Here is a 27,079-nt window from a genome sequence, read left to right on the forward strand (position 1 = left end):
AAATACACACAATATAGCAAAATATATACAGCTTCAGTTAACATTGCAATGATGCCTGTAACCGTGCTCAGCAGATTAAGTTTATGTGTAACAGTGTGTGGTAAAGGACAGTATTACAACAACGTTTCAGCTACACAGTGGTAGTAGCGAGTAAAAGTAAGAGAAATTATTGAAGTCGTCCCTCTCTCACTCCCTGCGCAATACAAACAGCGAATACATCTGGGCTCCTCTTCTTCCAGATGCCACTCAAACATCTTCGCGTACCAGGAGAGGCTGAGTAGATGAAGCACTGCTACCCACAGAGTTAATCCTCACTGAGTGATCTGGAGCATTTCCTTGACTGGAAGGTGGAGTTGAGAAGTTTGCATAAACCTGCAGAAGCCAAAGACCGGTGTCAATATTCTGCAGACCAGTCCCTTCATGCATGCTTGGAAAGCTCTCCTTTCCTAGCCTTTTCCCACTGTGTACTGCACATGCCATGGAAGGGTTCCAGCTCAGGTGTTTCTTTGCAAATCTAAAGAGAGTTTCAAAAGGTCTTGGGCTTAACTGATCTTTTAAAGAGTCAGGAACCTCAAGCTCAGTTAACAACAACACTGCAGCTTCCAACTGCACGCCAAATTTCAACTGCGCTTGAAAAAACACAGCTCAAGTTATTACTAAACTCCCCCAGAAACCTCACTAATATTTCCTTTGCATTCTTGCTTTTGTTTTAGTAATGCCTGCACCTGCCAAAAATACTGTACAGGATGCAATCGAACACCAGCAGCTTTCAGTTTCCTCTTTTCTCAAATTGTCAGGAAGCCATGTACTCTGTGCCCAAAGAAGGCATCCAGAAGGTAAAAGGAAGCTTTATTTTTAAACCAGGTTTTAAACTTACATTTTTAAACCCCAGTAACACACAATGTTATTGTGAGAGAAAATCTAAGTTTCTGCTGTGCCTCCAATTTTTCTTTGGACTGTTTTGTCCAATTACCCTCTCAGAAAATGCTTTTACTAGGGTCAAAAATGGTCAAAAGAGCAGTGAATACAGTTAGTCACGACATGCCTCCAAGGTTGTATAAATAGAGCTAAGCAAAGCACAAGTGAGAAAAGGCAGAAGAGCAAAGAAAACCCAACTTCTTCATCCAGAAAGCTTTTCTAATAAAAGCTAGATATACTTCGCTTCTGAGATGTTTCCCAGATTAATAAATTTTTTCATAGTTTAAGATAAGATGACTTTATGCAGTACCATTGCATTTTGTAACATCAAACTGTTGTGCCAGGTCTATTTTGAGTGAGGAACATCAACCATCCCAAGAGCCTTCTCCAGCTGGTACATTTTGGGTACGGGCTGACAGCTACTGTCTAATGGCACAACAGGGCAGAAGTGAGTAGCCCAGACATCATTCCTACCACCCAAACTGACAGTGCAAAGCTACGTAAATACCTCTGGAAAACTAATGAAGTACTCAGGCTGTTTGCTCCTCACAGCTCTAGTCTAACGTCTTGCTTGAAACTGCTTTGATTCAAAAAACCTGATGATCCATAACTTACCCGGGGGGCATTATCTGAAAGCTGTTGCTCTATCAGCTGTACGATTTGTTTAAATGTGGGTCTCTGTAAAGGATCAGCATCCCAGCAACTCTTCATTATGTCATACCTGCAACGATACTGAAATTAAGTGCTGCTCATGAGGAAAACCTTAGAGCTCTTATCTTGCCTCCATTATTATTTGAAAGAAAAGTGTGACCCAGTCCCACAGTTTACCATCTTTAAACGACTTTTAAGAATAGAAATAGTGCTGCTAACACCTGTGCTTGTGACAACAAAGGACTCAATACTAATGGGAGTCTCTGGACACAGTTCTCTTTGACAGCTTGCTAAGTGCCAATCATTTACAAAACAGTGAATTAGGGATGGCTTGTAAAGAAGATCAGAAGCCAGTCCTCTTGCTGTCAGGAAGTACAGCACAAATGCAGATGCTGTACAGTCTGGTGATACATCTCATTGACTGCTTTATCTGATTTAAAAATGTTTAATTATGTTCTGTGATCTGTCAATAATTTATTGACATGGAGCAGATGCGATGACAAAGTGATCAGATGGTACAAGGCATGAGTGCATTTCATTCCTAGTAACAACACAGGCATATATTCTGCTAGTTAGAGTACATTAATTATTTAATATGTGAAAAGAACTTTAAAAAAAAAGACAATGAGGCAGTGAAATGAGCCTTTAATGCAAGAAGCGCAGCTTCCCTTCCTTTGCATCATTGCTGATGTTTGGTGATTAGAGGTGTTGGTTGCTCACTTACATTTCAGGTGGTGCGCACTCAGGGCTGAACATCCTGTATCCCTCCTTGATCATTTTATAGAACTTGGAGTCCACGGGCATCCCTGGATATGGGCTGCTTCCTGTTGAGATAGCACGTGAGCAACATGATTTCTGCATCTGCAGTAAACCCGAGATGAAACAGAAATCCCCTGAAGTAAAGACCTTGAAGGAGCTTACCTAAAGAAAAGAGCTCCCAAAGCAATATCCCATAAGACCAGACATCACTCTCAAAGGTGTAGACGCAATTGAAAATACTTTCAGGTGCCATCCACTTCACTGGAAGACGAGCCTTTCAGGGAAAAGGGAATAAATTTAGACAATGGACATAACACATAGAAATATTCACAAGGTAAAATTAACCTTTTCTACTTCTTATGTGCTTTAAATACTTGTTAAATCAAGAAATAAAAGTACCCAATGAAAAATCAAAATCTCAGCATTTTAGAGTCTCCAAGTGCTGCATGGTTATTGATCCATCTTTCTGTGGGTCTACCAAACTCGTGCAGCTCCTTGCTCTCTGATTTTCTGTGTACTGTGTGATTCCTTCTGTCTCATTTATAAGGGATGGCAGGAATTAAGTGCAAAATCATATATATGGCTATGACAAGGTTCTTTATGCAAACACGCAAGTCTAATTCCATGGACTGGCTACCATAAGCACACAGATGAGATTCACATAGTCAAGATGCTTCAAGGCTTTAATCAACAGTGAAGACATCTGCTTTACCTCCACAGTGTATCAGAAAATAAATGAAAATTCATATGAAATAAATATATATTGACATTTTTCATAAGTTTGTGTGGAGACAAACTGTTAACTGGAGCAGAGGAAAGGGCACAGAAAGCCTTTAGATTTGCTTCCACCTTCCTCTCCCTGCTTTGCCCTTTCCTCACCTGACTGCAGGAGCCAGTCAGGCTTCTGTCATAAGCACTTGTGCTGTAGGAGAAACGAGACCTCTTCCTTTGAAGTGGTCTCACAACGATATGTCCAAAGATCTATTTCAACCATACTATAGAGGCGAGCCTTCAAGCATTCTGAGGAAGGGAGACCCAAGAGAGAAGAAGGTAAATGGAAAGGAAAAGAAATGAGATGGAGGAAAGGAAGCTTTTGCCACGGGCTGGCTCACCAGAGGGGCAAAGTTGTTTATTTCCTGAACACCACAGACAGCAAACACTCTTCCTGGCCAAGCCCCCAGCCGCTGTCGGCAGCGCTGCCTCGCAGCAGCGTCCACGGCTAGCGATGCCCCCGCGCTCCCCATCTGCTTTAAGATCAGGCCAGATGCCACTAGACGCCTCCTGCAGCCACTGCTTCCTCTCTCCCCAGGCAGCTGCAGCCTATCCTCCTCTGACCCCTTCAAGGCTACGTAAAATCCTATTGTCAGGGAACTCAGGAAACTTAAAGGGTAGCCTACACATGTAGAAGTTCATTACTTACTGCCCACTTCCCTCCTAAGCTGCCGGTCTGCACTTCCCACTCCCAGGAGCCTTGACTGATCAAGCAGCTCCTGACCTGACCCTGAGCTTGAAAGCAGCTTTCTTAGACTAAATGCCACTCAGTGTTTTGCCAGGACAGCCATTCCTGAATTATTTCTGCTCCTGTTGTTCCCTAACCTCAATTTCTAGGCACCCAGTGGCTGGTACCAACATTGGTTTTGATGACAACCTATAAAACCTTCTCTCCCGCAGCCTAAAACAGGGATGCTGTAGGTACCTGGGCCATCAGGGACTGCTAGGTTACAGCAAAGCAGCAGAGATGTCTCGGATACCTAAGGTGCCATGGACTGACTGAGGTTAACAAAGCGTGGCAAACCACTTTAGTGAGAGATGCTCAGGTGTGGGATTTTCCCTCTTTATCAGCTTGCCCAAAGCCTGGATGGGCAACCTTCAGTTTGTGTGTTGTCAAGTCCCTAACCTCCAACCAGCCTCTGACCATGGAGCTCTCAGCAGGGCTGGGGGTGAGGGCTGCCTTGTTGAACATGGATCTTTTCTCCTTTGAAAAATGGTGCAACTGAAAACACGTGTACTCTGAAGGCACTGGGTGGCTGCATGTATCTGATGCAGACTTACAATATTAATCCAGGCAGTGCATACGAGTTTGAGATGCAGAATACCTATACGCTGTAGCACACTTCTCCAGCTTAACCACAGATAGACTCAATTTTCCTTTGTAGTAGACCTCCTTTTACTGCACTAGCACTTTAAAGGGGACTTTGAGTACTGCCAAGGTAATCTGCATCACTTCAAAGCATCTTTGTACACCTGCAGAGGTCTAGTACGTACCAGTGTAATCAGTACCCCTTCTACATAGGAAGTTTTAAACTTTTCTCATCAAAATAGTGTCTTGTTCCAACCCTTACAGCATTTGAACTACAGCTGCAAGTTAAAGCTGTACATTAGACACACGAGGTTAAAATCTGTACATGGAAACAGTTAAAGCTAAGGCTTTTTTGGCCCCCACTATGCCCTAATCAAATTCACAGTTCAGAATCCAGTTTCTGTTGTCTGCGTGATGCTTTGTAGCAAAGAACAGGATGCAAAGCCCTGATTATTTAGATATTTATAAAATAAACTATTTCAGTAATGGAAAAATATAGCAATGCCCACAGAAAAAGTTTCAAAATAATTATATTTAGGAATGGGTACCAGAATATTCCAGTGGCAAAACTTGCAATGACTCACAGAGCTGTAACTCCGAGCACATTCAGATATAACTGAAAGGCTGGGAATTGTATTAGTGCAGCGAAAACATCTCCTCCACTACAGCATCTCCTCCACTACAACATACATTCAGATACCAGCATGTTTTTTGCAGTATAACAATGTGTATATAGCAAGGGTTTTGTCAGCACACACATCTATGTCAGGAATTGCCCCTCCTAACGTTCCTGACCAGCATGGATATATAACAGAATTGGGAAATTTAGATTTCTGCCTAAGAAAGACTTTTCTTTGCAAGTCAAGACAACAGGAACTCCCCTAACTTAAAACAGGTGGATAAAGTATTGTATATACTCACGTTTCCTTTGACCACATAATTTGAGTCATTCCTTATGTCTCTTGCCAGGCCAAAGTCACAGATTTTTGTTATCCGACCGTGAGTTAGAAGAATATTTCTTGCGGCCAGATCCCTATGAATGCACTAAGTAACAAACAGAAAAACAAACAAAGCTATTTTATAATATCCTTAACAGGCTGTTGCTTGGTTACATGTTTACTTAGCTATATAACTTACTGCATTATGCATTTTATTGCAAGCTGAAAGTCATAATGAAGTCATGTGTTAATAAGCACACTCAGATGATTAAACAGACTAAACACTCTGGTATAGTATTTTTACTATGATGACATTGATCCTCATAGTTAAGGTTGTCTATGCATTTATTTTAGAAAAGTCCACTTGCAGTCACTTTGAATTTCCTTGTGTTTCACGTTCGCAGCTAAAGTTTAATGTACTTTTTCTCTGCCTTTTTATCAAAAAATCACTGGCCTGTTTCCTAATGCAGGACAAATAAGGGGAAAATACGGTTTGCTTCTAAAGTCATTCCAGTAACTACTGTGGTTGAGGGAAAAGGGCTGAAAAGCTGAAAATAGGGAAAATTGTGGCAACAACTTCAAAGCACACAAGTCAGGAAACTGAATCCCATTTCAAAAATACTCCTCTGGAAGACTGAATTATTAAGTACCCAGGTGAGTTTTACGAGCAGACTTAAGTATTTGAAAATACTGGAAATGCCAGTATCTTTCAATGAACAGTCACGCTTTCAGTGACCTAGCTAGCTTATACTCCAGTTATCACTTGTGAAGTGTGCATGTGTTTGTAGCTGCAGCTCCAGAAGGGTGCCTGAGTTTCCTAGCAGTCGCGTTTTCGTTGTATGCAAATGTGGAGTCCATGCGTGTTTGTTAGAGAATGGAGGTCGTTCTCTAACAAAATGATCTCTTTTTCCGTCTGGAGAGGACAACATTGGGCTCCCACTTTCCTGATGGTATATTGTACGCAGGCCACAGCTGTCTAAAAAATAGCTGAAGATTTTTCTCTTCATTTTTCCCCTTGAAATACAAAACTTCAGGAAAACCCTACAGAAAATGACTTAAAATATCAAGAATTATGCAAATCATACTCCAAAAATAGTAACTGCTGGTTGCATAAGCAACTTCATCTCTGTCCCTTTTCCATGCTTACATGAGGAACTATTTTTAATGACAATTACTGTCTCAGGGGACTATCATTCACCTCCCAATCCAACATATTCTTCACTTTGCATATGTAAAGCTGAGAGCACAACTGCACTGAAGCCGTAAAATGAAGGAATGGCCAAGCATCCAGCATGCCTCTGCCTTTTTCCTCCAGGATCAGTGCTGCTTGCATTGAATAAAGACTTCGTCCACTGGAGGAAGCCCTGTCTTGCGACTCAGGCACTGTGTGCTTAATAAAGGAATTATCCCCCATGGGATAGGCTCCTATCCCGACTCCTGCACAGAGGCACTTTTATGCCTCCGAGCCTTGATACACAAGCAAGTTGCAGAAGAGCAGCTGGATACTCGGCACTGCTGGATACTCTGCGCTGACCCTCCTCGCGCCAGGGCATGAGGCAATTTGAAGCATCTTATCCACCAGCCCACACTACTTAGCTAGAGCTAAGAGTGTGTATGTACACAATGACCAAAGAGGACCAAGCACAGTAACGTGTTAGCACAGTGCAACTTAATTCTGTGACAATCGTTAATTCTGCACTGCCACAGCGATACTTGCGCATTAGCTCCTGACCTCCCAGTGAGGGGGTGTTACATTCATTATTGCCTTTGCTACTTAATGCCTTGGTGTCTGTTTGTATTAATGGAAAGACTATAAAGAAAACAGTCACTGTGAATGATGCATAGTGAATCCTGGGGCTATTATATAGGAAAATAAGAAGAAATAAAGAAAATGTGCGCAAAGCACTGGATGTCCTGAATAGCAAAGGATGCAGGAGTCTGGTGAAAACCACTAAAATCTGTAATGTAATGTAATGTAATGTGTTTGCCTGTCAGGCCCATTTTGAAGCTGATAGATGAAAAATAGACTAAAGGGCTTGGATGGAAGAACAGCAGGGGAAAAAAACAAGTGCAAGAGTGAATATTAACATGGACTTCCTTTGGAGCAGAATTAGAGCCACATTTCCCACTACTAACACAGGATCCCAGGATTACTTTATTTTCCTTAAATTGCAGAAGTTTGGTTTTGCGCTTTACCCAGGGTGCACCTGAACTATCCTGTGTCTATATTAGTTACAATGTTTACATGTTAAATGGCATTTTTCCAATAAAACATAAGAACAACCATAGGAAGATCATAATTATGCTGTGCTTAAGATTTCTATTCCATATAAATCCCTCTCAGTTATGCAATACTTCTCCTATGAAACCCAGAAAAATGTCTATTATGCTCAGGATAGCCAACAAATACCATTTGTGGGTCTCTAGGCTGATTTTATCTTTTCAGAAAATTAAAAAACAAGACATATCCTGTACATTAAGCCATAATGATTAAAAAAAGCACGCAATGTGATAGCTCCCCTGTCTAAGGCAGTATTCTGTTTGAGAGAAGTAGAAAGTGCAGCATTGTTTAAAACTCATGCAAATAGATAGCTTTTCAGCTGTCTTCATACTGTTCTTTAGTTTGTAAACTCTCCAGCAGTGCCACAGAGAATAAGTCTTAAACTCTCCAGAATTAATTGTTTTTGAAGGTGTCCACATGTTAGGTTTCTCTTTCTTTCATGAATTTCATTTAATTCCCATACGCCAGAGAAGTCTGAAGAAGTAACTCAGGGTTCCTATGGGATCCAGTGCCTTCAAAGACATCAGGAGCTCTCAAGAAACTACCTGGGTGCTCCAAGAAGCAAAGGAAGGGCTGAAGATAAAACCCGTAAGAGACACCACCCACGCTAAGCAGGGTTCAGCTGTGCCTGCCATCTCCCAGCACATGACATTATTAATCAGTGGAGCCTTGGGGTGCAGCAAACACACTTTGCTGGAATTCCTCTCCTCTGCCTTCTTCTCTTGACAATTCTAGTTCTGTTCATGAGGAAGGCCACTGATTCTACTAGCCTGAACCTGAACTGTGGATACGCAATGGCACTGCTTCACGTTGACTACTGTGCACCCTATATTCTGTTTTATGGGATATAAACCACCACTTTTGGCCAATGATCACAGTACAGAACTCTTAGCCAAAGCTTCAGGAATGAGAAGCAGCATATCAGTTTGCAGTGCTTGTTGAAAAGAACACAGAAATATTCAGCATTTAAATACGTGGATCACATTAAAACACTGAAAGTGATGCTAAAGGCAATCAGAAATCTACCGATTCTGTCCAGCTCTGAAAAATTATTAACTTACATTTTTGGAAGCAAGGAAACTCATGCCCTTTGCCACCTGGTAAGAAAAGCTTAGTAGATCTTCAACATCTAGAGCAAGTTCATCATCTTCCAACATAGAAAGGGTAACATCCTGATCGGTGTAGGATCCTACGCAATATAAACAACAACAGTTTTTGAGTGGAGCAAGTGTAATAATTTCGAAACAGTTGTCTTAACGTTAAACAAAACACTGATCTGAATAAGTACAAGACGTATTAATAATCCTGATACTCCATTTAAGTGTGGAGAAATGTAAGACACTGTAATTTAGCATGTTGTTCTTTCTCAAGCCATCTCATACCAATTAATGAGTTTTACTTGTCCCCATCCATGAGAGAAAAGTATGACAAAACTGAAAAAAATCCATGAAACCCCTCTCTCTGCACTCCCAGCTGCAAATAGAATTCCTTGTCACTGTACTCACCAGACTTTACTGCTCGTTTTTTATCAGCTTTTGGTGGGACTGCATACGATACTCCTGGTTTCATGTCCATGTACTCATTGGCAACATCACTGTAGAGGCAGCAGATGAAATGAAATACAGTTTAGTGAAAAAGGTCTCAAAAGCCATCCAAACAAAAAGCCAAAGTTATGCCAAACTTCTGAATATAATGCTCTACAAGTGATCTGTAGATTGGAAACTCATGGGTGTGTAAAAAAGATGAGGAAAGGCCTGTACAGAAAGAGAGGTTTGTCAGTACAGCTAATGATACATCTCAAAGTTTGGCTCAGGTGAGCAAACAAAACCTTTCATATGTATATTGTTTATACAGACTTCACTCTCTATAAATTAACATCCACATGTTTCACAGAATCTGTTAGTGCTTCCTTCTTCTGCTTAGGCCAACTTCTACCACAGTATTTTACCAACTCAAGTGGCAATTGAAACGCAGAAGACAAATGGTAAAAAATGTTAAATTCAGAGAGTTCCAAAGGGGATTTGTATGTATTTCAAAGAATCAGCCAAGGCTTGGGACAGCCATCTGCTACATTTTTAAAGTTTTCTTATTTCTATATATAATTCAAATGTACAGATTTTCATACTATATGGTTTATAAAAATATACAGTGAGGGACCTTTAGAAATGATGGATGTACTTGGCATTTTTCATTGCCATTAGAACTCATATACATAGCTCTTCCTTAGCCTGAAATATCTGTTTAGTTTACGAACAATAAATGCAGCCACAGAGCTAACATGGAAAGGAGTAATGAGATCACCAATAGCTTTAGTCACCACCACAAACACATCTGACACATTTAGCAGCTGCAACTTTACAGTTAACAGTGAGATGAGAATTTGGTAAATACTCCACCATTAATACTTCCATTTACAAAATGTGCTCAAGCAGTGAGATTCCTCCACTGAAAAGTGGGCGCACCTCCAATGGCAATCACAGATTTGTATTCATCACCTCAGTGGTCTCAACCTCTCTGGGGAATCAATAGCTATCCATATATTGCCACGGCACAAACAGCTTCACCAGTACGCCCTGCTGGCACAAAGGACTTTACCACCGCTTAAGGGTCTGCCTGGTTCTTCTTGGTCTGCCAACATAAAGTAATGGGCCCACCGGGGCAATAAACACACTAAAAATAAAAACGGGCGGTTATTGTAATAGCCTCTAGGTTTTGGTAAGTTATGTCTCTCTCACTTTGCAAAAGGAAGGAGCAAGCAGGAAATCTGCTTGGAAACGTACTTGGAAAGAGCTCTGGGCTTGTATCTAAAACAGAGTGGTTAAAAATATACAGATGAAGTAACTGAAAAAAAACAAAGTACAAAAACAATCTCAGAATCGTGACACCAGTTGTGTCACCACGAAGTCTAGCGAGCTACTGGTGGCAGCTTGCCTCTGACACTGTAAGACGCTGGTTTGATTTTGTAAGAAGTCATTTCTGAAGGCAGGAACTTAGGAGACCTCCGAGTATTAACACCCCAACACTGGGGGAATTGTCATTCAAGCTGCTAAATGAGCACTGCCAATGTTTAACAGAAACGATAAACACAAATACGTACGAAGATCAGAGCCAAGGAGTTGCATGAAATAACTACAGGAAATTTGATAAAGAAGTAAACCAGAGAGTGTATACAATCAATCGCGCTCTGTTAGAATAAGCCACCCACTGTAAAAATCGTCTCTTTAATTAAATTGTATCCTTGCACAGCAAAGAATCCTCAAAGCCTGCTGCATGAAATTTCTTTCATTCCACAATTCCATTCAATTCCACATTTTTTATCTCTAATAAACTTTGATATCTCCTCTTTCCCAATCTTCTAAAAACACAAGTACATTTCAGCAGGTCATACTTACGCTGCAGGCTCTGCCTGATGCAAAAGGTTCTCATAAACTGCTGTTTCTGCATGTTCTTCATGTTTTGGACAGATAAATGAATCCCGTTTCCGTCTCAGAAAATTTAAAAGATCACCATAGCAGCAATATTCTGTAATGACCAGAGTGGGACCTGTAGATATATGTGAAGTTTAGAAAGCAGGTGAGTATTGTTTTCATAGCAGAAAACCTTACATAAAGATAGCATTCAGCCGAGCACACAGGCTAGGCTATTAAAAATCACACTGCCTAGCAGTGTCTCGACTTGAAAAGTTATAGAAAAGTAACCCAGCATTTTCCCTTTTACAGATCAGCAACTATTGTCCAGCTAAAGCTGTGTTGCTCCCAATTAATTTCTCCCCCTCCATCTCAATAGCATTGCATTGTACAAAAATTAAACAAATAAGTTCTTTTCTCTTTCTCCATGTGATAATGTTTCTGGCCAGACACATCTGTTTGATTTTGCTCACTTCCTGAAGGAAGTTATTTGTTCCAAACGTTAGAGTAATTCAAGCTTCAAACATTAATCCTTTTGATTCACTTCTGTTTACAGTAGAGCTTCACACTCCTTCAGTAATGTTTTGGAAATGATGTAGTGTTATATTCTGCAGTATAATAGGAAAAATCATTCAAACAGAACAGCCTGCTGCGACAGAAAACTACATTGCATGAGGTCTTAGAATATTAAAATGAAATCAGAAAGGAGAATCAAGTCATCTCCAGCACGGATGTTTATAGATCAAATATATGTTTTCTGAGTGAATGACTCCAGCTATGGCCCTTGAATATGTAATTGCACTGCGTGTTATTTCATCTGTAAGGTAATTCTGTACCACCGTTTCCTAACCTCACTAGTTTATTTCCATTTTTCTGCAGTTAAAAATTATAGCTTTCGTAATAGCAAAAGCAGTATTTGTGGTGGGACTGTCTTACAGACGCCACATTTTTTCAGCTGAGACAGACATGCACTCAGGCCAGCGAGCCTACTTTGTTGACTGCTTAAACAAAATTGTTTCATCCTATTTTTAAATCGTTAAATGTGAAAGTGAGAAATGTTTTGCCTCCATCTAAAACTATGAATTTTTACAAGCTCCTTTTCTTTGAAAAATGAGCAAGTATTTGTATAAGAAGCAACACCATCTTTCATATTAAAATGCACATAAATTAAAAATACAGGACTGTATCACTCTGTATTGACACTTCAGCTGTTTTGCAGCTTTTACTATGTATAAAAAAACCTTATTGAGTTAGCATCAAATATGAAACATTTGGGTTGTGGAATAGTTTATTTGGAAAAATCTTTTTCTCAACTTTCTGCTGCTTAGAATTTGTAACTTCAGGGGTGTCTTAACAGATACTTTTACAGTTTAAACAAAGGCTGGAAGACTATACAAGACAGGCCTGTTGACTTCACCTTGGATACCAACAAGGAACCAGTTCACGTATCTTTTCTCATTTCTGAGAAACAGCGTGGTTGAGGAAAAAACTTATGCCTTACATTTTGTCATCTCCCAAGAAGAAAGTGTATAATAGCTCATGTGAAAGAGAGTAACAGCAACCTTCCTTTTTAGCTGCAGCTACAGTGGTCTTATTACTGCTTTTAGGATGAGCCTAAAAATCTAGATTCAGGAATTCGCAGGTGATAGTCATGATGATCTGCAACCTGCCTAAACAAGAAATGTATTTAAGATTTCTATACTTAGCGGCACTGGATTCTTCTTCACAAGGTTCCTCCTTCTGGCAATAAAAAAGGAACAGAAATAATCAATAATCTGTTGATCACCCCACCTCCAATAGTGCAAGCTCCAAGCAGATTCACAATATTAATGTGGTTTCCAAGGTAACTCAGCACTTTAAGCTCTGACATCAAAGCTTCTCTTTCTGTTAAATGGGCACTTGCTGCAAGGCAAAGCACAATGGTCAGTACGTAACACGCCGACCAGAAGTGAGTGAGAAGAAATTGTACAGTGTATTACAGCAACTTACGTTTCAACATCTTTACTGCTACTGTCATAGCAGCGTCAGATTTGAACAGACCATAAGCAGTAGCTTCAACAACTTTCCCAAAAGCTCCAGCACCAAGGGTTTTACCTAATAAAGCAAAACAAAATACTCTGTAATGACTAGGAGCACTTCTTCCTGAAGGGTTCAACATTTTATTTTATGTTATCAAGGAAACTATTGTAGATACGCCTGCTTGCTTTTTGTCCCAAGGTAAGTATGAGCATTTACCACTATCTGCATTACTGCACAACATCTTTTTGACAAAACCCTGCTGTGTTTGACCAAAGTCTCATATGAGACCTGAAGGTGTCACCTTGCAGATGAAGTTAAATAAATCTAAACTAACCAAAACTCAACCGGTTTCTAGGAAATTCCCATTTGTGATCATAAGGAAGTTGCATTGGGTCTATGTAAACATAGTTGTTTCCATTTATTTCTTCAACAACTTTCCACTGAACTTCATATTTGGGTTTCTGGAAAGGAAAGAGAATGGCTGTCACTAACGAAGCCTCCACAGGCAGCTTACACGCTTTCCTAACTCAGGCAGAGGTGCTTCTGATTTTACCTGCAAATATATGTACACCAGGATCATGACTATGATGCACATCAGTCCTGCAGCAACTCCAAATGCGATTAGTAAAGGTGTGAAAAGGGTATGGGTACGGATTTGTTCTGGAAAGAAACAGAGAAAATTCTGCTTAAATACTGAACAAGAAAACTATATTAAGAAATGCAGGTGAAAGCCTTTCCTTGGTTCTTCCTTGTGAAACACAGTTTGGGGTTTTGGCTTTCCCAGATGCACTCGGGTACATCAGAACGGCTGTCCTGAATGAGCTGTGGGGAACAGGGCTGGCACAGAAACCATCCAGTTTGCTGCCTCGGGAGTCTGAGCTTCATCAATTCAGGAGGCGTGACACCAAGATCAATTAATGCAAGGGGTCTGCATGATCTCAGTCCAGTTAGGTTAAAGAAAGACTTTTTTCTTAAGTCCTAATTTCTTCTCTTTTTCCCGCCCCAGTATGATGTCTACAGCGCAGTCTTTACAACTAGAGGTTGTGCCGAATAGCAAAGGAATACCATTCCAGTAAAACCCATCTGCCCCAAATCTGGCTTATTTGTTTATATGTTATATCTGCGTGTAATAGAGAAAAAAAGCAGCAGAACATTTGATTTTGCAAAGAAGAGCACCGATTTTACAAACATATTTCGAGTCATCTATGTTCTAGTGCTTTTTTTCCCTCACAAACCCACAAATAGTGCTACAAAACTCATAAGCCCTTTTGCAGTATGTTCTTTTTACTTCTTTTACAACAGCAGGTCCCTTAGGCTTCAGTCAAGTTCAGGACCACATTTTGCTGAGACATTGTAAAAATGTTTAGACAGGAAAAGAAAAAGGAAGAGAGAGAATGAAACCCAGTGTAATGATGTAGGTGGTTTGCCCCTGTGCTGCACAGACAGAAAAAAAATAGGTAACTACCATGCTGCCGATCTGGAGCCGTAAAAAGACGATACCACAACATTCACTGAAAAATTAAAACAATGCTTTGACAGGCAGAATATGTAGTGTAATACATTATCATATGCTCAGCCACAGTACCGTAAACCTTCTTATGGCAAAGGTAAACCACGTAAAATCCTCTTACAGAAAGAGCCGAACGGCACCCAGGTTTTATGGTCTCATTCACTCTAGCCATTACCTTTAATAGCGAAGTTGAAGAAAGCAGAGCTCCTGTCCCCATTGCTGGAGGCCTCGCAGCACACGGTGCCGGTGCTCCTGAACATGCTGGCATTAATGGTGCTTTCAACCAGGAGTCGTTCAAATGATGGCACTGACGAGTTTGTGTAACTGATTTTGACATCCATGGGGGATATGGTCGGTGAATCGAAACACCTGGGAGAAACAATACTGACAGTTACGTGCCATGCATTGCTACTTGGAATGGATGACAGGTCCTGCTGTTGAGGCAGACAGTCACTGCGAGACCATCAGATAACTAAAAAGTGCTCTACAAAGGGGTTCAGGTGAAGATGTTATCCTCAAAATTTAGCCTACTCACAATGTCTCATTGTCTTCTACATAGTGGGTGACATGGATACATAACATCAAGCCTGACCCAATGGACAACGAGGTCTTTGCGTTTGCTTTTGGCTAAAGATACCTACAGGTCCGTAAGTCCACTGTGGGTTTTGTACCATTCAACCTGCATCTCCAACTTCAGCTTTGAGCAGTTGTGGTCTATTACCTGCTCTTGAAAACTTTCTGCAAGCGTCGTTTTTATTACAGCACAGAAGAGATCTATGATGTATATACAACACCACCAAGCTTATATGCAGCCAGAATACACCCAGTTTTGTTCTCTCAAGATGCTGCCTCTCCTTCATATGTCACATATTTATTATATGGGCACACAGTTAAGATAAAAAAAGTACTATTTAAAAAAATTAGGGAAGTAACAATATTTTAGGCATAAAACAAATTACACAGGTGAGAGACCCATGACTTGCTAATACAAGATCTACGACCACAGTGGAAGTCAACCAAAACCTTAAAACATGCTTCACAAATGCTCACCTCACAGTGAAACTCTACAATCTTTTTAGAAGTGTGGTAACTTGACATCAGGTTTTATCCATAACAACCCCGGACTTGTTTACTTGGCATATGCTTCATGTGAATAGAAATCTAACTACTTTATGTCTTGAAAGATTATATCATTACACGATATAAAACAAAAGATAACGGCCATATTCACATGTGATTCTGTGATTGTCATTCTGTGAAATTGCACACAGAATGTGTGTCATTTGGGGCCAAACTGATACAAACCTTAGCTAGCTTGCAGCAGAGAGAAAGTTCGGCTTTTACTTTTCCACAGCAGAAAATGTTGCTTATTCCCCTTTCAAAGCCAGAACGCAAAGGCGAATAATGAAACCTATCCCTGCCTTCCCCTCAGACCACTGCAAATAACGCAATGCTGAAAATCATGAAAACAGTGATGCAATGTTTGAACATAACTGTTACCGAATCACTTTATGTTCTTAGGTTTTAATTATAAATTGAGTGTGTTGCATCTAGAATAACCTTTGGAGACTCTGGTTTACTTAACTCACCTCTGCTCAGTTCCTGGGCAAAAATACCAGTATATGGTAGGGGCTGGGAATCCAGCTGCTACGCACTGGAGAATACCATTGCTAAGCATATCCAGAGTGAGAATCTCCGGTTTTGCTGCAATAAACAAAAGCAAGGGTCACACACTAGGGGAACACAGAATTTGCATTGCCATTTGCTCTTCACCCCAACAACTTGTGTGCATCATCATCCATGGAATTACTGAGGTGAACAGAGCTTCGCATGTTCAAGGGTGCCCGGGTCTGAATTGGTGTCCGTCCCACAACCACTGACCATGTGTGAAAATACCAGTTTTTACACTAAAAGCTTGGGCTGGATTTCAGAAGAATACCTTACCTCCACTGACTATTCGGTTTGATGAAAGATCCTAAACTAGCAAAGCCCAGAGCTTAAACCCAGAGAAGTGTATGCTTGGAACAATAGTGCAGTTCCTGTACAGCATGACTTTACCCGCCTGTAAAAAGGACAGTTTCTTCACAGTTACAGGCATACTAAATCTGCCAAACCACATCTGTTTTACATCTGCCCTGTATCTTAAATACGACAACCACAGACAGAAAAGGAACTACAGTGCAAGGCAACCAATACAGACAGAGTCCCCACAGAGGACATACGTCCCTCTAAGATACCACTACTGAAATGCCCTACTGCCTAACTCCCTGAAACATTGCACACAGAGGAAGATAATATTTCACTGAATGTATAAGCTTTCCAAACAATAATTCATGATTGCTTTGGTAGTTTAGAAAGCAATCTGGCCAGCCAATGCCTCCTGCACGGGAGCTGGTCCTGCCCTTGGTGATCCAAGGAGCTGCTGATTTGAGTATGGCAGGAAACCAGAGCAATCAGATGGACTTAACAGTCATTAGTCCAATGTCACAGGCTTCAGCCAAGGGCACTGCCAACACAGTTCTGGCAAATATTAGCAAGATGTTTTTCTTGGAGAAACTTGAATTAGAGGCCTTATTTCCCATAACTACCTTAGCTTCCTTGCAAAAATCACCCCCCAAAAAAAATTAATGGAAAAAACCCCAGACTATATTGCAATGATGCTGCTCACCTGACAGGTACAAGACTCCATTATCGGTTAATACAACTTTACAGAAATGTAAGATGAACTTCTAATACTCTCGAAAGTTGTGAAGCTGTATAGACTACAGTGGGAAAACGCAGATTTATTTCAGATAAAATCCATGTACAAAGACTGCACAGCTTTATATATATATATAATGAATATGCTACTTGCTGATTAAATTAGAGGCAATAAAGCGCACGTATATTCTCAATCACACAGCATCTCCTCATGACTCATGTTACAGGAACCGAATGTTCTTTCGTTTCTAAATCCACATGTTGCGTTTTATGCAAAGCACCAAGGACCAAACATTGTTGCAGAATGTTGAGATGGATTTTCAGCATTACTCATTTGGTGGAGAACTTTTTGAGAGTGCACAGCACCTCACTCACCCATCTCAGTGCTCATGGAATACAAATAATCCACATTTCCAAAACTCCTATCAGAATGGATGGATTGTGAAATTGTAACTGGCTAATCTACTACCCATGTGCAAGCAATTTGTTTAGGTATGTTCTATGTTCTAAGCAATGTTACAATGCAATGTAATTCAAGAAATGAGAGAAATGAAAAGTCAAATATAAGAGGAAAATGAACATTAAGCCCCCCTGCCAAAATACTGTGCCAGATTTGGGCTGCATCTAACACTTTGAACAAGAGAAATGGAAATGCGCACATTAGTCAGGCTTTTTCCACTGTACAAGCCTACTGCAATAAAACCACGTCCATGGGGACTCATCCTGCAGCAGCACAGGGAGACAAGAGGCCACGCAGGGTTAACACCTCCAGAGCCTGGGCAGGGTGGTCCAGCCCTGGTGCCATGGGAAGCTGAGCTGCAGCAGCCTCCTGAGAACAGCTGACCTGAGAGCAGCTCTACCACGATGTCCCTAGCGAAGTGCTTTGATGTGGCAATTAGCGTGATCAGCCTCTCCCCACCAGCACACCAGCTCCCAAGCCTCCCCCACTCAGAGAAATTAAGGGATGCGTTTCACTTGCGGCAACAAAGAGCCCCTCACAGCTTCATACCCAAGGGGACGGAGGCGGCTGCTACCATCGTCACCCCGGGCAGTATGCCTCAGCACCTGCACCCCTTTTGGCAGCCGGAGCTTCTTCCTCATCCACCAGCATACGTGCTCCAGGGGATGCTGGAGCAAAGATGGACTGGCTTTGGCAAACAGATGCCAAGCTGCCACCGAGCATTTTCTTTAAAAGAGATTTTACTGTGCTAGATTTTTGACTTTTACTGCCTAATTACCCCTGGTATCAGACAGGCTCTTAATGACTAGACCTTGCTTACTGTTTTGGCTTTAACTCTTTAAATATTCAACGTTTCATTACATTGCTTGGCATATATGCATATTGCCTTCCATAATCAGTCATTAGATGTCTTAAACTTCTAATTTCACTAAGTTTATTAACTGCTTCTCAGCTTTTATTAATGTTGATTCTGAATGTGGCAAAAAGGATTTATCCTCTTTAATAGGAGGCCACTCATCTCAACGATCTGTATAATAACATTGTGCATTTAATTCCTTTCTATTACTGACTTCCTTTTCTTCATCGTTAACAAAGTAAATGTCTAAAAAGTAACACTTAATAGGTATTGTCTGTCATCACAATCAAAGAGAGAGGGCTTTCTTCCTGGAGCCACATTTTCTGGATCAGAATGAATCTTTTTATAATATCATGGCGACTCCTCGTTTGTTCACTGTGTATTTCAGTGACAGGAAAACTGCTGAGATCTGTAATACCGTGACCAGTTTTCTCTCTGCCACATGAGCCCTAACTGCATAGGTAATATTTTGTTGACTATAATTAAGCCCAGCTATTATTTTGCGCTGAACTCAGATACTAGTTGGAAGATTCCGCCACTAATTGCTAGATGTGCTGTACCTTGCCACTCTGGAGATTTCTACAATTTAATTGTAACTCAGTTCAGTATGCTGCTTGTCAAGTTGTAATTTTCTTTTTGGCTCCTAATTTCAGAGCTCCTTCCTTCCTTACTTTATGTCACATTTACTATGACTGAGCACATTATTTTTTTTAAGCAATTTAGTATTGTTTCAGATTAGCATATGTAATCAGTAAATGTGTTTAAATCCCAGTATTTATGCACAGGGTTTTTCACGTCTTTCAGCAAATGCTTCGGCATCAATTTTTGTTTATGTGAAGACATTCTCCTGATTATGAATCCTGTTTTACCTGTTTGATTACTTTCTGCTGATTACTCGCCCAAGCCAAATGTGTAAACATCACGAGCTACATCCCAGTGATTTATGCAAAATTCCTGCTGACAACAATGCCAGGTCAGGACGCACCATTAGATCAGGATCTGACCCACCCACACATGACTCACGTCTGGCAGTTACTCTGCTATGTCAAATAATATGGTACGTTGTCGTGCAGTTTGTGTTTCATACCTAAATGATGAGCATTTTACAAGCCACTGAAAACAGGTTATTTTTCTTAAAAACAAATGGCTAGAAGGATCAATCTGTTTCATCTCCTTTTTCCAAAAACAAAAAAATATTTGCAGGATCTTAGTGAAAGTGCCAAAAAACTCTCTTTGAGTCAAGCATGTCAAATCCATCTGCTTCAGCAGTGTCTGCAGTCCACCCAGGGCTGCTGTGCATGGCAACCTGGGCTCTACTGAGAAGGCTTAAATGTCCTCACTGCATCCCAAGACTGATCTCACTGCTTACAAGACTAGCAGTTGAAGCAAGAGGGAAGAAGATTGAATGCTGCCAGCTGCAGAGACAAGCCATTCAGAAGAACTAAGCCATCCATGCTCCCTCCTGCCTTGGCCATACTGCTTCACCATGCTGCTCTTAGTCTGGTTTCCTAACCATGACCCACAGGGGTTTTCAGCTTTTATCAAGTTGCAGATTCCTCAAAAGTAGCAACATGGAGCTCTGCACCGAGAACTGACACCTGATGATGACAAAACTGTAGGTTGGGGTTTTTTTTCAGTTCTTGTGCCCAGACTGCTCCCAAGCAGCCTGTGAAGCCTGGGAGAGTTGGGAGGCCCATGAACAGCCCCTTGCTCCAAGCACATGTATGATGCTGCAGGTTGGAAAACGCGGTCCAGCCTCATCTGAACTGAGAGCTTCACGGGCAACCTGCAATTTCACCCATTCCCTCCCAGAAATTAAGCTTCTGGCTCAACAAATTGCTCCATTAATCTGTAAAACAGCAGAATTACCCCTCGTGACGGTAACTCACGCTGAACCACAGTGGCAAAGGGCATCTGAGATTGCCAGTGCCCTCATCTCAGAACTTATAGTTAGGAAACGGAAAAGGCACAAGAATACAAATTACAACATTGACAGATGAAGGAAGAAATGCCATGTTCTGAAAGGAGCCTAAGTGACATTTCTAGATCCAAACTATGGCATTGCTAATAGTGACACTACAAATGTTGACCTTCAGTGATATATGAGAAGAATTCAGAAATTAATATCTAGGATTCTGTGCATTTGTGGAAGTCTCAACAGTCCTCTGCATTAACCTATACCCAGAGAAGGACACATTGCTGCTGAAGCACAGCAGCAACACAGAAGTGTATTTGCATTCACTTCATTCACTCACTTTCTATACAGTTCCTCCTGCTGGGCTTGAAGGCATCATTGTCTAACTCATCTTAGTTTTTCCCGTCTGCCTGCAGTCCCCTCCTGGTTTAATTTTCCTTAAGCTTGGCCTTTAGCATCTGTTAATATTTGTCTGCTGAGAGCATTAAATTCTCTAACAGGATGGCTCTGCTAAGAAGGACAGGGTTTTCTGAAGGTTTAATTGAATTCATTTCGAAGTTTAGCTTTTGTCTTGAAGAATGCTGTCTGGAACTGAGACCGATGCTCTTTTTTAAAAAGCACATCCTAAAGATGACAGTACATGCGTTAGTAAAGCTATGCAGATTTTTCTAAAACAATGGTGATCTACATTATTATACAGAAGTATTTAGATGCCAAAAGGCACAAGTGAATAATTCTCCTGACAAGCTTTCAAACTCTGCATCCAACTCAAACAAATTAAAGACAATTAATAGCTTAGCTTGGCTGCCAAAAATGCAAATTATAATCCCTGTATATCCTGCTCTATAAACCTTAAATTATCAAAGGTTTATAGTACGTGCTTATTTTTGAGATTGTGTTTCCAGGTGCTACAGTTTTTTTCCTGTATAAACTATCTAGCTGCTCTCTGGTAACCTCTGGAATATGTTCACTAGAATGTAAGGTCACACTGGATGGTACGTGGATTTGTGTATGTACTCTGCACTTTTATATCCTGACATTTAAATAGTTTTCCAGCATGTGCTTCACTTCAGAAAGCCTCTCATATGCTGAACCACACTGTGACATCTTGTGCATACATTATGTTGTATAAAATACAATGAGTGTGATAATGAAATATTTCAGACTGTTCACTTTACTTACTTTTCACATAGACGTTAAATGTTACAGAGGAGCTGGCATCAGAATTGGACACAAAAAATGTGTAAATGCCTCCTTCTGTTCCTTTTAATCGGGTAAGGTGAAGTTCACTTGTGTAACTGTAAAGAAAAAATTAAGCATTACTGATGCTCACAACTTGTAGTGAACAGGCAATTGCTGCATGGAAGCCAAGGAATGAATTATTAGCACACCGTCTTCTGCAGACACTGTCCACGCAGACACTATTATCTTGCACTATACAGCACCCAAAAGTTTTGTTACTTCTAACACCCAGATGTGTGCCCCGATGACAGCCCCGCACCAGGCTGGACCTCCTGCATGCACCGCCGCCTGCTCCTTTTCTTGCTGAGGAGAGAACCTGGGTACACAACCCAGGCCACACATGCTAGGTGCTACACTGGATTTTTGTAGGACCAGGGCTCATGAGAGAACAGTGCACAGCAAAAATAAAAGCATAAGCTTTTGTTCAGGGCATTAGGCTCTGCTGCAGTGGTGGAGGGAGTCTCCGCATACAAACAACTTCAAAATGTTATTTTTGCTTATTGTGCAGGAATGGCATCTTATAGGTGAGTGGTGAGTATGTGGCACACTGGTCCCTCAGATGGTGTGGTTAGCTCAACGCTATTTCAAATCTAGGTTAGCAGACTTTGCATCAGGTATTGTGGTAAGCCACATGTACTACAAGGTCTTTTATAATCACAATTTTCTCACCATCCCTACTTTCCTCTTTCCAGAGCAGAGTCTACTTTGCTGTTCCAAAGTGAAATCAATAGCACTTAAAGTCATTCGTGTTACCTGTTACTGCCCACAGTCTTGAACTTGACATAATGGTCTGATGAATTCTGTAATGTTTCGTTCATATACATCCAGACTTCTTCCTTCGGTTTTGGATATGCCTCATACTCAACTGTTAAATTTCCATTTTGTCCTGCATTTATATCTATTGTGGTATTCATTGTCGCAAACAAACGGACAAATCCTTTCGCTGATGGCCATAAGAGAAGAAAAACAATTTCAGGGCCATTTAGAAGACTGTCAGTACTCTAACCACACTTAGACTACTTCAAGATCAGTGATCAAACATCCAACTGTGAAACAGGAAACTTTATCTACAAAGCAGAACTTGAACTCTCACCTGCCAAAACCAAGGCCACGAGCTATACATAGCAATGAGGACTTAAAGCAGCCTTGAGTACCTCAACAGAAATAATTCCATCTTCTGGTGATAAATACGCTCTATTTGCTTTTGGAAAAATCAAGTGCACATTTGATTCTACTCAAGTATTTACATTTTTCCAAACATCAGAATTGCTAACTGTATAGTACGAAAGAAAAAGAAAGATAAAAGAAAGAAGAAAACAAGACAAATTGATCATTTATGACAATATACTAGAGTATTTAAGGTTTCTTTGTCAAATGTAATTAAGAATGACATTACAAATGAAGGCATTAAAAACTGTAATTAGAGCAAAATGTGCTAAGTCCACAGGCCTGGATACCAATTGTCTTAAACTAAAGCATTTCTGTTCATCTACTGCTGGGTTTTAATCTTTTATTTGGCAGATACCATTTATCGTTGTGCAGTTCAGTTCTAAAATACCATGTAGAGCAGCATCCTTACTGCAGTGGTTTTAATTTCATTAATAAACTCATCAGCTACAGGATTATTCACTTTGAAAAGACAAATTTTTCAGTCCTATTACACAAATTCATAAGGGAATTATCCGTTTGACAGGCAGACTGCAATTACAACGAAACACATTTACTGAGAGAGCTTGAATTTAGACCAAAAGTCAATCTCAGGTCCCTGCTTCTTTCCACTTTCCAGTAATCAAACTGCTGTGGCCAGCTGGGCACCTAAGCTCAGGAAAACCGAAGCCAGCGGGGCTTGGTGAAAGCATATGGAGCTGCCAGAGCACTTGATAGATGCTTTGGAGAAGAAAGGAAGAAGTAAACTCACAGCAGGCAGGTATGCTCTAAAATGCTCTCCATCAATAGAAAAGAAAAAAAGGTTTTAAATCTGGAAGTGAAGATTTTTAGTTCCTTCGCAGAGCTTTTTTCTATTTTCTGTACAAATACAGGATCCCCTATGCAACCTAGATTCAAAATTGGACCCAAGAGCCTGTAAATAAATTTTTATGATTGGTTATCAGTCCCTGAAACAGTTCTAGAAACTGTTTATGATTAGATAAATCAACTGTTAAAAAAGTAATTAGGAAATTTACAAAAAATACCATTATTTCTTGTAAACCTTTTGGCTAATGTTAAAGCCACAGCTATTTAGAGACTGTCACAGTCCCAGGATCTCTCCAGTACATGCCATACACTACCTCCCAGGACCCTGGGAGCTGGCACAGTTCAGATAAATACAGTCAGTTTGACAATGAATGGCAAAACTGGCATCCAGAAGACAAGAGGAGTTTTATGTTAAGTCAAATTTGAGAGGGTGGGGAGAGAAAAGTATCTCGAAAAGGAAAGATTCCAGCTTTTCTCTGGTATTTTTTATTAAATACAAACCTTGCATTTTACTAAACACAAACTTATTACTTTATTTTCTACTTTTACAAAGTTATGCTTTATTTTAGTCCCCAGACCTTCCAGAGTCAATCCTTTTTAAAGCCACATTTGCACATGTAGTAGCGCTAAGAATTTCTGTAGTTAAGAGCTTCCCTCCTCTTAGAATAAAAGCTTTCATATTGTTCCCTTTAGGCAAAAGACTTTCTTTGATACTTCACACTGTTTCACTCTTTTATATACGAATTTAGTCTCTCCTGTAAAAAACTGAGGAAAACATCCCCGTTGCTATGAGCCCTACCCCCTCAAATGGCGGAGCAAGGTTAAGGGCACTCAAACCTCTGTCGCTCTGCTGAAGATCTGACCCACATAGGTCAAATACTTCTGTTTTCTTTTAAGTTACTGGCGAAAGCAAAACAAGCAATGTTGCAGGAGTATCTGTGCAACAGAAAAATAGATTTGAAAAGGAAAAAGGATCCAAGGCTACACTTCCCTCAGTTACTACACCCTGGAATGGCGCGGAACTGAAACAGTTGTAGCCGACTATGCAGACTTCTTCAGAATGATCTTATTAACTTACCAACATGTCCTCAATTGTCCTTAATTTATCAAATTAGGAGGTTTCAGCAGCTTTAAAATTCAAAAGGCACTATGTGTTACCCAAGATAATACACAGCAGACTCTAAACGAGTCTGTTATTAAACAAAGTGAAGGAGGGAGTTCGCTCACTGTTAAGGGACATGATCCAAAACCCGTGGAAGTGATGGATAGTGGATTTACCATGGGGGTGAACTCGGAACAATTTCATGCTGCCTATGCACACTGCAATGTTCCTCACAGCAGTACTTTAAATAGAGGTACATATATAGCTTCTACGTAAAAAACACTGACATGCCAACGTCAGCGAAATTTCCCATGCTTGGAAGGCAGGTATTAAAGACACGCTTTGTGCTTGAGCTGCCAAATTACTTAAGCATTGGGATAGTACCAGGCAAAGGTAAATTACTTGCCTCATTAAGACTGGATTCAATTTAAAATTAAACCAGGAAGGATGAGACAAACCAGAGAGATGGAAACACTGTTGGATGTTTGTTCTAACATCACATTCCAATAACATGCAAAGGGTTATAGAAATTGAAGCAGTCATACACACAACACTTCCTCAGCCATCCCATATGGTACCAGTCAGCAATAATCTTTTAATAAAGCAACTTTACTCACTGAGGTTTGGGGGAAAGGAGAGAGATGGAAGGGAAGGCTCCCCAGTGTTCTCACTTTCCACCTCCTGCTCTTAGAAATGTTAGTATTTCTACAAGAACTATTTACCTAGTGCTTTCAAGGTTACTGTGGCATTGGCTTTTCCGAAAGGGTTTTCTGCTTGGCATGTGAATTCTCCGGAATCATTAACTCCTACTGAACGGATGTTCAATGTTAATTTCCTTTCGTATCCATAATCACCCAAATTTCTGCTTTTGCTTGTAACAATCTGTCAGTAAAAAACAATTAACATCTAAAACACTGTGTATGCAGCATCTTTCATAGATAAATTAAAAATAGAAGTAATTATAACTTTGCTATATTAATATTCATAACTTTAAACCGGAATAATAAGCCAGCATGACAAACCTGTCACTAGAATCTCTCCATGCAAAACAAGTGTGTGATCAGCTGTTTTTAGGAAATAATGTCTTCTCCTAAGCCCTGTGCCCTCCCCTTGTTGCTCCACTGTAAGGCAAGAACAGGTGTGTGTGGTTGTGCACGCACGTGCGTGCATCTGTGTGCATGTGTTCGCCTGCCCTGAGAGAGCCAAATGCAAGACATCAGCCCTCTCCACAAAGCTGAAACTCTAATTTCTTCAAATACTTTAGTCATATGGAGAAAAGGGTGCTGTGCACAACGTCAGACCCAGCTCACTCCAGCTAAATTTCTAATGCTGACGAAGGTGAGGAACCAACAGGAGGTTTTATTGGCACCAACAATGCTTCTAGCTGTAGGGCTTGATGCAAAATGAACACTGGGTCTTGACTTTCGTCATGCTCAGAAGCTGCAGCTATTGTAAAAAGTCGCTATTGCAACTCTCAAATGTGGTTCACCACTCTCAAGTGGTGCCTAAAAAAAAATCACTGAACTCTCTAATGGTTGCAATGCTTCTCAGTAAATGACGAGAGAGAATTTAAGGTGCTGGAGCTTCATTTTAAACCGGGTCGCTCTACACCTTGAGTCCATGGCATCTCCTCATTGCAGACATACTGCAGAGAGGCCTGCTCATGGCATGCTTTGCATGGCATCTCTGCTCTAGAACCCACTCTGCTTCTCAGTCCATAGCAATTCATATTTGTTAATCTTACAGGCAAGTGGAAACTTCATTTTCTTTCCAAAGCACTGAGCATATCATGACTCTATGCCTATGTATGCATGCTGGAACTACAGAAAAAATAAATGCTTTGAGGTGTTGACCTTAGTTTCTGTGAGAAAGCTTGGTGTGGTTGGAAAGACTGATAAATTTACATTGATTAATACAAATGCAGACCTGTGATTTTCTAGTAGAATGGTTTCAATTCTTGGAGGTGCCAAGAAGTTCTAGATTAAATTTAATCTTCTCAACACATTTTTGGTTTCTCCTGAACTATAATAATCACAAAAGCAGTTTGGTTTGTATGGATGTGTTTGCTTATAACAAGTTTCCTAATTTTCAAAAGTGGTGATAACTTCGTTCATACAAGGAAAGTGTGGTTTATTTTTTCCTTCGACCTGTTCGGGACAAAATGTAATTCTGCATCTATATAAAGGTGAATTTTATGTATTCTGTTTCAGTACAAAATTTAATTTGATAGTCAATATTTAAAAGATAGCACCACATGCTATTTACCA

General features: G+C 40.5%; 1 protein-coding gene across 1 annotated transcript in view; it reads right to left on the reverse strand.

Annotated features, from left to right (window-relative positions):
* Positions 1–246: 246 nt before the first annotated feature.
* The window catches only part of KIT (KIT proto-oncogene, receptor tyrosine kinase), a gene marked incomplete at its 3' end in the record, with an annotated part of 54,589 nt that continues 27,756 nt past the window's right edge, over positions 247–27,079 (reverse strand). Inside the window, exons 5-21 of the mRNA XM_081998771.1 lie at positions 25,535–25,694; positions 22,490–22,679; positions 21,677–21,792; positions 16,153–16,267; positions 14,739–14,932; positions 13,607–13,713; positions 13,388–13,514; positions 13,024–13,128; positions 12,826–12,936; positions 11,020–11,170; positions 9,133–9,221; positions 8,689–8,816; positions 5,330–5,452; positions 2,491–2,602; positions 2,294–2,393; positions 1,534–1,639; positions 247–372 (exon numbers count right to left, since the gene is read on the reverse strand). Of these exons, the coding sequence (XP_081854897.1) occupies positions 247–372; positions 1,534–1,639; positions 2,294–2,393; positions 2,491–2,602; positions 5,330–5,452; positions 8,689–8,816; positions 9,133–9,221; positions 11,020–11,170; positions 12,826–12,936; positions 13,024–13,128; positions 13,388–13,514; positions 13,607–13,713; positions 14,739–14,932; positions 16,153–16,267; positions 21,677–21,792; positions 22,490–22,679; positions 25,535–25,694 (2,160 nt within the window). The remainder of the gene's footprint in view (positions 373–1,533; positions 1,640–2,293; positions 2,394–2,490; positions 2,603–5,329; positions 5,453–8,688; positions 8,817–9,132; positions 9,222–11,019; positions 11,171–12,825; positions 12,937–13,023; positions 13,129–13,387; positions 13,515–13,606; positions 13,714–14,738; positions 14,933–16,152; positions 16,268–21,676; positions 21,793–22,489; positions 22,680–25,534; positions 25,695–27,079) is intronic.

The sequence above is a fragment of the Phaethon aethereus genome, assembly GCF_964289735.1.
Source record: "Phaethon aethereus genome assembly, chromosome: 4".
In the NCBI taxonomy this organism is placed as follows: domain Eukaryota; kingdom Metazoa; phylum Chordata; class Aves; order Phaethontiformes; family Phaethontidae; genus Phaethon; species Phaethon aethereus.